The 11716-nt window shown below is 41.7% G+C and overlaps 2 protein-coding genes across 3 annotated transcripts; both read left to right on the top strand.

Moving 5' to 3' along the window:
- The first annotated feature begins 229 nt into the window (after positions 1–229).
- Positions 230–3221, top strand: LOC112895794 (V-type proton ATPase subunit c''2). The gene is made up of 4 exons (XM_025963783.1): positions 230–480; positions 595–672; positions 2522–2692; positions 2773–3221. The coding sequence occupies exons 1-4, from the start codon at positions 368–370 to the stop codon at positions 2939–2941; spliced, it is 531 nt and encodes a 176-aa protein (XP_025819568.1). The 5' UTR covers positions 230–367; the 3' UTR covers positions 2942–3221.
- Positions 3222–4010: 789 nt separating this feature from the next.
- LOC112894574 (protein ANTI-SILENCING 1) lies at positions 4011–11716 on the top strand. 2 transcript variants are annotated; one of them, XM_025962328.1, is made up of 11 exons: positions 4011–4235; positions 5596–5971; positions 7038–7206; positions 7299–7891; positions 8419–8442; positions 8588–8680; positions 8952–9030; positions 9944–10028; positions 10461–10572; positions 10650–10766; positions 11559–11716. In XM_025962328.1, exons 2-11 carry the CDS (start codon positions 5639–5641, stop codon positions 11568–11570), a joined length of 1617 nt encoding a protein of 538 aa, XP_025818113.1. In that variant the 5' UTR covers positions 4011–4235; positions 5596–5638; the 3' UTR covers positions 11571–11716. The 2 variants fall into 2 exon arrangements, with proteins under 2 accessions (XP_025818113.1, XP_025818112.1); XM_025962327.1 differs by lacking the exon at positions 11559–11716 and adding an exon at positions 10856–11539.

The following is an 11716-nucleotide window of genomic DNA, read 5'->3' as shown; positions in this document are numbered from 1 at the left end:
TTTTTCTTTATGGGAACTTGTTATAGTTTTTATATCCAAGGAACTTGTTACTGCGGGGCTCGAATTATGTCCTGATACAGATCTGGGCTTCTTAGCATCGAGCTCGTGACCGGCACGTGTTCCCGACGCCTGCATCGGCCCCTTCATCCCAACCGTACATCCGAGGATCGGACGGACCACGCGGTGTCGGACCCGTGCCCGACCACGTCTGGCCCCGTGCATACCACGCACGCACCTGTCGACGGGCTCGCATCGCTTCCCCTCGATCCGACCCAGCTCTTCTTCCCCAATCCTCCTTCCCCGATCCAGCCCCGCAGCGACGCCGAGGCAGAGCGAGCGAGAGGAGATACCGAGATCGCGCGCGGAGATGTCGTTGGACTCGTCGTCGTGGGCGCGCGCCTTGGTGCAGATCTCGCCCTACACCTTCTCCGCCATCGGCATCGCCGTCTCCATCGGCGTCTCCGTCCTCGGCGCGGCATGGTGAGTCCGCGCCCCTGCACCTTGTCTGGCTAGATCTGCCGCCCCTGCCCATCCGTGCTTCCGCCTGCTTGCATCTCACTGCCCTTGCTGTTTGCTTCCGCTCTGCATCTCCAGGGGCATCTTCATCACGGGGAGCAGCCTCATCGGGGCCGCCATCAAGGCGCCCAGGATCACATCTAAGAACCTCATCAGGTGCGGAATCTCGATGCTTGGACTCGTACTACGCGTTCAGTCTTATCCTGAGATGCTGTTGGCCTGTTGCTAGATTTTGCTTTGCGTGGTGGGCTGTGAGTTCGTAGTTGGTACCCAGGGTTTGTTGCGTGTATGGCAACGTGCTGTAGTTCCGCCAGTGATAGCTGCTTGGGGAGTTGGGGAACACAAACATTATCATATTTCGCGACTTTGCGTCCATGCTCAGTTTTCCAAATATGTTGACATTGGGGCATCAGCTTAGAACTAGAATTCATGTCCATTGAATGATCCTCCTCATGATTACTCTATCTAGTAGATTTGTCAAGTTTTAGTGCCATAAATTGACTTAGATAGCTTTCTTGTTAGGAAGGTTTAGGTGCCATCCCATTTTAAGTTTTTTATGCATTGATATCTGTGGAATTGAGAGGCTTATAGATAGCAACAAGCTGCAACCAACCACCTAGCAAAACTTTATATGCTTTGGATTACAGGGAGATTACCAGTTTACCACGCCTCTCAATGCAACTATTTAGCCATCCGTTTTTTCATGTCCTTTTGTTGTTATAAGAACCGCTGGCCTCCTTCGACACATACGAAATGCTTCTTTGTTTATGTCTTTGGATGTTGTTATGTGGGCACCATCTTGTTGTTACTACTGTCTACCATTGCAATCTAGACCCTTCACTGTTTCTTCAAGTTATGGACCTCCTCATCTCTTGCATTTCATGCTTGATAGGGTTTTTTCTCTCAGTGAATTAAATTTATTATTCTATTAATGAAGAATTCAATTGCTATTTTCTCACAATCTAAGCATAAAAGTTAGACAAATTATGCAGATGATTGCTATTTTTGAGTTCTGGTGTAATGTAGTCATGCTTTTATTTATTTTATTTTTTGAGAAGTATACAAGTGCTTCCAGGTCATGTTTTTTCTGGTTACCATGCTGGACACCTGGATATGTTTTGATCCCTGATGCCCATGTTAGTGCTGGTGCTGTTTGCTAAGTGTTTGACATGCACACATGCCAATTCACATACTATACCTACACGCAAGCGAAGCTATGACAATTTTTAGCTGTGCTGTTCTTCTGTTGTTGTGGCTAGTGTAGTCAAGTCCTTCAGTTGTGCTTCTGGGTCCCAATGGACGTCCTTGGTCTGCTTGTAAAATTTAATTTATAGCTCAGCATCCATTGGTTGGCTTCAGCTCTTATCCTTGCGTTTGTTGTGGTGGGCGTGATCAATAGCTCTAGGAGTGAGCTACATTATGATCTGTTGCAGTGATGCTGATGTGGTGCTAAATAGTTTTGGGATTCTTAATTTATCCTAGTATTCTAGGACAGGTAGATAATCTGAAAACATTTAGTTGTGTGACGCGGAATGTTTCATTAGAAGTTTATAGTAATATTTAGCACAACCTCTGAGTAGAAAAGGAAGCATGCCCATGCATCATGCATTTGGTGTTTAGGATGAGCAGCAGTCAGCTAGGAGCATAAACTTTGTGTTTGTCTTGAGAACAGAGTTGAGCTTAAATTGCCTGCTTATGCAGAAAATGATTGAAAAATTTGGATATTGGAGGGGTATTGCAATGTTCCTCTAGAAATTTGAGATCTGTACTGCTCCAGTTTTGGGGTATGCCATGCTTTTCATCTTATTGTTCAATAGCATCATGATAGATCCATTTTTAAGTATGTCGTGTTTGGCATGTTATTGTCTGATAGCAACGGTAGAAGCTTAGTCCTAGCTTCATGTTACAAATTTGTCTTCTGTTGATTCATAAACTTTTGTTCTTTATGGTGTCTTTGTTTTTTCTTTTGTGTAATGATACTTATACATCTACCTATGCTTTGCAGTGTCATCTTCTGTGAGGCTGTCGCAATTTATGGTGTAATTGTGGCAATCATCCTCCAGACGAAGCTTGAAAGTGTGCCATCATCTCAAATGTATGCTCCGGAGTCTCTTCGAGCTGGCTATGCAATCTTTGCATCTGGCCTTATTGTTGGCTTTGCTAATCTTGTGTGCGGGTAGGCATCAGGCCCTCTATCTTGTTTTCTCTGGTGAAATATGTTTTTCAGTTTCAGGTGATTAAATTTCCTATCTACAGGGTATGTGTGGGGATAATTGGAAGCAGCTGCGCACTGTCTGATGCTCAGAACTCGTCGCTCTTTGTAAAGATCTTGGTAATTGAGATCTTCGGCAGCGCTCTGGGGCTGTTCGGAGTCATTGTGGGCATCATCATGTCATCTCAAGCGTCATGGCCGGCCAAAGCTTGATTTTCCCCACTTATCGCGCTGTAAATTATTTCGAATGAAATGTATCCGATTGTCAAGATGTGGTCCTTCTGTCTTTACCTGCCTCTCCTTTTCTTTTGCACCTTTTTGGCAAAACACTTTATTCGGAGCCCATAGCGTATCCGATTGTAGAGTTGATATTCCTACTGCTGAGACTCCATGTGTGCTGGATATCTTGTAGGTGCTATTGCTGTTGTAAGACACACTCAGCTTATTCAATAAATGCATTGGAACTGAATAAGATGAATTTTTTTTAGCCACATTTCTCTGGGCGTCATGGTATCAATCTTGTGATGTATATGACATAAATGGGTAGCAGAATGGGTACTTTTTTTTTGTGAAGGTGTCTGCAAGTGATGCTCTGATGCTACGTGCTATCGCTGCTCGCTGGATCAGTTTTTTGGTTAGAGGTTGCGCTTGCCAGGATAAGACATTCAGATTTAAAGCCCAACTGCCTTTGTGCAGGGGTTGGATTCTAGTCTAAGCAATCTTGTATCGTGTGCTGTCTGGTATAGCTTCCACTCTGAAAATCTGAAAATGCACAGTAGAAAAATATATCTGAAATGACTTGATGGCAAACCGACGTTTTTTTTTTCCAACTGTGATCCACAAAGCCTATGGGCTTGTCAATTATAACGGTGGAACTTATGGTTCTGTAAATTTTACAAAATCTATTGTACTCTTAAACTTTCTAGACGATTTATCATAGGCATAATGATATAACTCAAGCTGTTAAAATTGCAGATTCTAGATCGAACCGAAGACTTATTTGTAAGTTTGTTGTATAAATGTAAAGGTTATTAAAGTACTTATTGTCCTTTAACACTTGATTTTGATTGATAAATGCATGTTATCAAACGTAAAAAAGGTCAAAACATAATGGGAGCGAGGAGCAATCAAATCCAGATGCCACGGTACGATCTTGAGCGTGATTCCAACTGCATTTTACGAACTGATGAAGCGCGATTCTAGAACGATCCTATGGAATGCGACGAGTCGTTTTGGCTGAGGAGGGTTCGTAAACTCGTACGAGCATTGAACCAACAGGACAGCCAGCCGCACGCACACGAGCAGCGACCGCCCCACGCAGCGTCAGGGCAACTGCCCCCGCCGCTTCCCTCGTCTCCAACAGCGCAGGAAAAAGTAGGAAAAACACAAGAGACGCCTCCGCCCCCGCCTCAAACCAAGCCCCCTCCGGGCTCCGGCTCACCGGCTCCTCAATCCTCGTCGCATCCTCCCGGAGCGCAGCGCGCCCTCCCCTCCGGCGATCCTAACGGTGAGTTCCCAGCTTTCCCTCCCCTCCCGTTCGTCTCCTTCCGCTCGCAGTACCACGGGTCGTTGTTGTTTCTGTTGGCTAGACGAGATATTGGGCCATTGGGGGCCGCTCCGGCGGCGTCTCCCAGGCGTCCTCCACATTGGGGGGTCTCTTCCTCCGCCAGCGCCGGCGCCGCGCGTCCTCGACCCCGCGCGCCGCGGCGCCGCGCTGTGCTCCGACCTTGCGCTCGAGCGGAGGGCGGCGCCCTTTTCTCTGTCGGTTGGTCGATATGGGTTTCAGTTTTCTTTTTGGGCGTGATCCCTCCCATTACGTGGGTGTCTAGGGTTTCTATTCTGTATTCCCTTAGCCGTCAGTTCGGTCATCTTCAGTCAACTATCTCGCATTAGTAATACAGATTTACGGTTGTCAGCTATAGCACCGTTCCTAATACGGCTCCTCCCGTGTCTCGAACCCTAGCTAGCCCCCCAAAATCCACCGCCTCGCTGTTTGTGGGGTTTTGCTTTGCTACGCATGGCGATCCTGTAATGCTGGTTCTGCCTTTCTCTTGTTGGGGAATTTCATTCATACCGTGGTTCACATTGCTGTTTAATTAGGGTCCAGTTTTCTATCATCTATGGGCATGTGTGGTGTTTCTATTTGTCAATTATTCGTTTGAGCAGTGATGGAAGTACTCCATAAGTAGGTGATGCATGTATAAGGGACATGTCTGACTTTTGGCTTATCTTTTACTTGACTTGGAAACTTATTTCTCAAATGTGCAAGTGATTCACGAGATTCAGAAAATTGGGATAAACTGTGGTGATGGATCCTCATTCTAAGGAATTTTGCAAAAACTTCTTGAATGCAGCTTTTGTGGATGATCAAAGCAAATGGTTATTGGCTTATTGTAAAGCTTGTATGCAGATCAATTTTTTTATGTATTTTTAGCATGTGGGGTTGTACAAGGAAAGTAGGACTAGTGTGAATTTGTTATTCCTAAAGGCACTTATATATGTATATGTGTGTGTATATATATATATATTATTCTCTTGCTGTTTTGACGAAAACATTGATCAAATGCATATGCTATTGAGTTGCAAGTTTTATATGTGGTGTTGCCCCTTCTCAAGTACTATTCAATATTCATATTTGGCTATGAGTATTCAGCATTCTTGGGACCTTTAAAATTTTCTTTCATACTAGTAGTGCTTGTGTGAAATTCATGCCAAACAAATAATGTAGCAAACTGATTTGTGCCTGGTGTCACCGGCTTAACAAACTGGTTTCATGCTTTGCAACCATTATTGATAAGTCAACTTTAGTGTCCTGGTATTGCTCTATCCATCTCTTATTTCAATGTGCTGTTTTTTTCTCATTGTAGGCTTATGGTAAGTGGTGAGTGAACCACCACTTATGGTGCCATAATGGATAGGAGTAATAAGCAAATCCAATTCTCATGGGGGAAGCGTAGAGCAAAGGGTGGCCTTAAGATGGATACACGGTTTTATGAGTCCTTCACATTGGATAATGTGAAATATTCACTGTATGACTGTGTCTACTTGTTTAAGCATGGGGATCCTGAACCATATATTGGAAAAATAGTGAAGATTTGGGAGCAAAATCAGGCTAAGAAAGTAAAAATTCTTTGGTTTTTCCTTCCTGATGAGATTCAGAAATATTTAAGAGGCTCTGTGATGGAAAAGGAGATCTTTCTTGCTTCTGGTGATGGTATTGGGCTTGCAGATATCAACCCACTGGTATGTTTATCATAACTTCATTCCTTATGTTCTGTGTTCTGTTATCCTTAACTTGTGTACTCACATCATACTTACAGACTTGCATTTTGAGTCTATTAAGTATTTTATCAATGTTGATCAGTGTTTGCTTCTAATTGGTTTGGAATTAATGGATAAAAATGCTTGAAGAGTTGAAGTTATTGTCGATCGCAATTGTCTGTTTTTTAAGGTTTTTCTCACTGATAGGTTTGAGTATGAGAGCTATAATTGAAATAAGTGCATGATCTTGGTCTGCTTTATTGATGTGGTGGTAATTTTGTTGTTCATTCAACTATCAGTAGTAATTGCTTACCTCCTTTATACATCTTTTACTCGAGTTGAATATTCTTGGACTTGCAATTCCAAAATGTCTATGACTACGAGTAACATACCAAATCAGCCATTAATACATATGTCTTGATTAGTAAATTCTCGTCTCCTTGCCGGCTAACTGTTGGAGCTAAATATGAGTTATCCATTTTAACCCATTTTAACCGTGTCTTGTAATTGTTTATTCATTCAAATTTACATAGTACATATAGAAAAATGGCATGAATAGGAAACGTTGCCACCCTGGTATCATACTTGCACGTTGCATTTTCATAATATTTACAAATTTGAAGTGTAGTTCAGTGCCAAAGAAGTTCGAATGGCCATGCACAAGAAGTGTGCCAACAATTTGCAAAGATCAGTCGCATTATTACATATTTTAGAAGTCTATTTTTGAAAACAAGTAGGTAATAGTCAAGGTTGACTGCGGCGCTCAGGTTTATTACGCTTCTCTTGCTCGTTTGCAAAGCCCCAGCGGAACCGGCTTGGTTAGGATAACAAGCATGGAGTCATTTCACGTTGGAGGTCAAATGTTAACATTCTTTCAGCCAGTTGTGCATGTTAATTAAGTAAATCATGGTATCATGTATCAATTATCAGCAACAGATATGCATGATTGAAGCTTCCTGCTCTAATATCAAAGTTGTAAATGTTGTCATCTGTCCATTTTCGGACCTATTAAAAGATTGTAATGGTCATATGTTTATTTCTCAATTAGGAAGCTGTTGCTGGAAAATGCACTGTTATATGCATTTCAAAAGATGAGAGAAATCGGCAACCTTCCCCTCAGGAACAAGCAATGGCTGATTATATCTTCTATAGGTTCTTCAATGTTGAAAACTGTACCCTTTCTGATCAGTTGCCTGATAAAATTGCAGGGTTGGAAGGTCAGTACAGCATCTAGATTTATGCCCTACAAATTTGTTTGGTAATTTTTTTCAATTTTAGTGTGAATCTAATTATCATCCCTCTGGTGCAGTTAAGGTTCTGCTGAATCCAAAAGATGAGTTAGTCATATCCAGTCCTAACACAGTTAATGTTCCACTGAATCCAAATGCTGATGATGGTCTGGCTGCTACAGCCCCCCCTCCCCATTCAGCAGTTAAAGAGGAGAATGAAAGTCCAGATGCTGCAGTTCCTCTTTCCCAGCCAGCAGCTAAGGAGGTGGATGCAAAGTTGCCTGCCGCGGTTCCCCTTTCCCAATCAGTGGTCAATAAGGACCAGAAACCAGTTGCTGCCATTCCTATTTCCGAGTCTGTGATCAAGAAAGAGGATAAGAAATCAGTCGCTGCCATTTCCCTTTCCCAATCAGCAGTCAAGGAGGAAGAGAAATCAGTCGCTGCCATTTCCCTTTCCCAATCAGCAGTCAAGGAGGAAGAGAAACCAGTTGCTTCGACCCCCCATCCACGGTCAGCAGTTGTGGAGAACAATGCCAAACATACACAATCACAGAATGTTCACAATGGCGAGAGGCCGCCAAAAAAGTTGAAATTATCCCAAGAAGCTACATTGAAGAACATGACCCCAGCTGTTACTGAGACCAGACCTTTTGAGCTACCATCAAGACAAGCTGTAATTTCTTTGAACTGACTATTCCTATATCCAACATGCTACTCCTGCTGTTATTTTTCATTAGATGTTTCAGGACTGCAAGCCTGCTCCTTATTTTATTTAATGCTACAGCCTTACAGGACGGAATAAAAGACAAAACTGCATCTTTCTAAATTGCTTCATGCCAAATTTTGTACTACATGCTTACATTTTTCCAGACCCATGTCTCTTTATTCATTGGCCACTAATGAGGTGGAATGAGGAGACCAATAGTGCAGTTATGACCACAAGATTAATAGGGCATATGGTCATGTGGTCCTTTCAATTCATTATTTGCCAACAATCTTAATATTTATGAATTTTTAACTGTCAACTCAGTTAGAGTTTGTCCCATGTCTACTGCATAGAAGCAATATTCGTTCTGCTCATGGATCATTTGTCTGGACAATTTTTTTGCTATTTTTTTTTGCCAATTTTTATTTACAGATCTACTGATTTTTCACCATCTTTTCTTTTTAAAGCTAATGCATTTTTCTTCTATTTAACAGGACAGAAGCAAATGGTTTAAATTTGTGAGTGAACTTTCCTTGCTACAGAATCTCCTCTGCATGTTTTAATTGTGCTTTATTATATTCATTAATCAGAATTACAATAAACTGATCAATATGTTGTCTGATCTTGATTTTATTTGATTGATCTTTGTAACAAAATTTTCAGTCATGGGATGACAAAGTAAGGAGGGCTGATGAGCAGGGGACACTTGTATATATTCAAAATCTTGATATTCACTTTGCAGCTGCTGACATAGAGGTAGCATCCTGTCTCTTTGGTTGTCGTAAAGCCCAAGCTGCTTCTCTATATATTCCTGGCCTAGTATTTTTCAATTATGTTAATATCTTCTGTTGTCTTTCGCTTGCAATTCTACATTGTCTCATACAACTTTCTTTCTAACAGTACATTTTTTTTAACCTCAATCTTCTTACTCCTTTGTTTTAGGCTTCGTGATTACCATGTTTCTTGGTTTTATTGGCTCCTACAATAATTATCCGTTCAGCATTTTTGACGGTAATCCTGTTTGCAGGAGCTGATTGTTAAGGCATTACAGCTAAGTTGTACTGCGAAGCCCATTAACCACCCGACCTATGATGATCCAAACAATGGTGAGTTGTTCACTAACTAAAGGGAAAAGCTATATATCTGTTGAATGGAGGGAGGTGAGGTACTGTGCGACTCCCTTGAAGATCCGTGCCGAAAAATGTGACCAGCCCGGCATGAGTCAGTTTACTTTCTTTTTTTTCTGGGTTGGTGGGTGGGTTTTTCTTTGAAAAAGACTATATATCTGCTGATAGATTGTTTGCAACAAAATCTGTCAGATTTTGAGCCAATCTCATTTTGCTTTGTGATGTGCACCTTGGTTACTGTTTTTTCACAGTTTCGTATTGTTTAAAATTAATGTATCTTTACTTCTTTAGCATTTGTAAGTATTATTTGTTTTGGATTCTTCTTTGTTTATTACTTTGTTTGGTGGTAAGTTAGATCATTTTGTCTTGTATCACATATGGGTTACTTGATCCGTAGCATTTACAGTTCTTCACAGTTCACACAGTTTCTTATTGTTTCAAGTTAATATAACTTGAGCTCTTTTGTATTATAAGTTGTATTTGTTTTGCCTTTTCTTGGTTTATTACTTTGTTTCGTGGCTACTTAAATCATTTTGTCTTTGTATCACATATGGATTACTGGATTTGTAGCATTTACAGTTCTTTCGTACTAGTGTTATAATGTCAAATTTCTATGTAAATCGAGGAGAGGTATATGGGTTGTATATTCTGTGTTAGCTAGCTTCGATGGTTTAAAAATCTGACAGATTTGATATGAAGAAATCAACCTTTTCCTTTCTTTTGGTGTGTGTGGGGGTGGGGGGGGGGGGGGGGGGGGGAGGGGGGGGGTGTGTGTCCTAACATCCAAAGTTTGACTTATATTTGGCCAGCCAGCTTTGTCCAGTTAACAACAGACTGGTTTTTTCCTTCTGTTTTCTTGCGATTTAACCACAAGTGGTCTTCTTATCTGTAGGAAAAGCATATGCTATCTTCAAAACTAAAAATGCTGCTGATGTTGCTATTTCAAAAATCAATTCAGGCTTGGTTGTTGGTGGAAGGTATGCGTTTATACTTGATGCTATTTATTTTGTGTTCAGTGCCAGCATGTCTTATCCTGTAATGGATTTTGCTTCAAGTGGGGTTGTATGTTTGTTTCAATTGTTGAAATCTCATAACAAATCAACTGTCAAAATTTATGAATTAGAACAAAGAATCTTCTGTGGGGATTCTAACCCACTGACTCTTCAATCAGTTTTCCTTGAGACCCTTGTCTTATGCAGAGTTGTTTCAATTAGAATTCCTTCCATAAGTGCTTGTTGAGAGGAACTCTAAGAGTAGCACTTGTGCCAGCAGTACAAAATAGCAAGAATAGTCAGCTACAGCTTCCGATCTGTCAACAATTTCCCCACGCGCAACCGGGGGGGGGGGGGGTGGTGGTTGAGTTTCTTGGTTAGATACTGATAATTGCTTGCCTACTGTACATCTTGCAGACCTCTTTACTGCAGCAAAGGGTTACTTAAGGTTCCAAAATCTTCAGGAACTTTTGTTGGGCACTTAAACTTATATAATATTAAAATTGGTCAAAAGCAGCGAGAAGAGCAGGTTTGTGCTTTTTATAACTATATTCTGCGATGTTTTCCATTCTTTGGCTTGATAATTTTCACCTGTCCTTTTTGCAGAAGAAGGCTGTATCGACCTCACATTGTTCTCAGCCGAACACAATCGAGTATGACTTGGCCTTGGACTGGATGCTTCTTCGAGCAAAGCAAGAGAAAAAATTCGAAATACTTCACAAGGTAGGTACAATTGTGTTGAATATTTGTATGCGTGTCCTGTCTCGCATCTCACATCCAGACCTTAATTTGCATGTTCAATCGGTTTGTAGCGGCATAAAGATGACAGGAAAGGGTTTGCTAGTATTGGCAGCAAGGGCTCAAAGGCAGGAAAGTAGCTGGCTGGTTCTTGTGCTATACGAGATGGACCTCTCAATTATCACCTTCCAGAGCTTGGTGGTCACTCCCAGATGCACTTTATGATCAGCAAGTTTCTTCTCTCTGGAAGAGGATTGTGCACAGAGGTTTTCGATTTAGTCAATGCATTCATTGAGGGGACTAACTGCACCGAACCGTGACTGCTGATGTTAATTCATGTTAGGAAAGGAAAAGAGAAAAAGTTGCAAGGTAGCTTTAGAACTCAGAGTAGCTAGGCAGAAGTAGCCATTGCAGAAAATTTGGTGGCTTTAGGTTGTTTTAGGCTAACATATGGTTACCAGTTAAGTATGCCAGCGTATCAATGATGCGCATCACTTGCTGCGCCTTGGGTAGCAATTCATGGAATGTGTATATACTCCCGAGTCCATGGCTTGTTTATCCCATCCAGGGGGGCTTGGTTGCAAGGCACCGGCACTGGTTTATGAACCCTCTGTTCCGCTACAAGATATATTCGTTGATGAAATTGGAAGGCCTTTATGGTGGAAGGCATAGGGTGGTCTACCTTTAGATGTTGGAAACCAAAATTCAAAGAAGTTTATTGAGCTAAATGTGGCGATATGACATTTAACCATTACCAATGCAAATGTTTGTATGCAGTGGTGTTTGTAGAGGAACGGGAATCGGGACCATTGCTTCGTTGGACATAACCATGCAGGAGACGAGAGCCCTGAATGTTTCAGGGGAATCAGGAAGGGAATTTCCTGTTCTCCTGCCTGAATAATATAAATCCAAAGTCTGAATTTCTAACAAAAAAA

The sequence above is a fragment of the Panicum hallii genome, chromosome 5 (genome assembly GCF_002211085.1).
Source record: "Panicum hallii strain FIL2 chromosome 5, PHallii_v3.1, whole genome shotgun sequence".
NCBI lineage: Eukaryota > Viridiplantae > Streptophyta > Magnoliopsida > Poales > Poaceae > Panicum > Panicum hallii.
The sequence above is the reverse complement of the archived record's forward strand: the minus strand, read 5'-3'. Positions and strand labels throughout refer to the sequence as shown.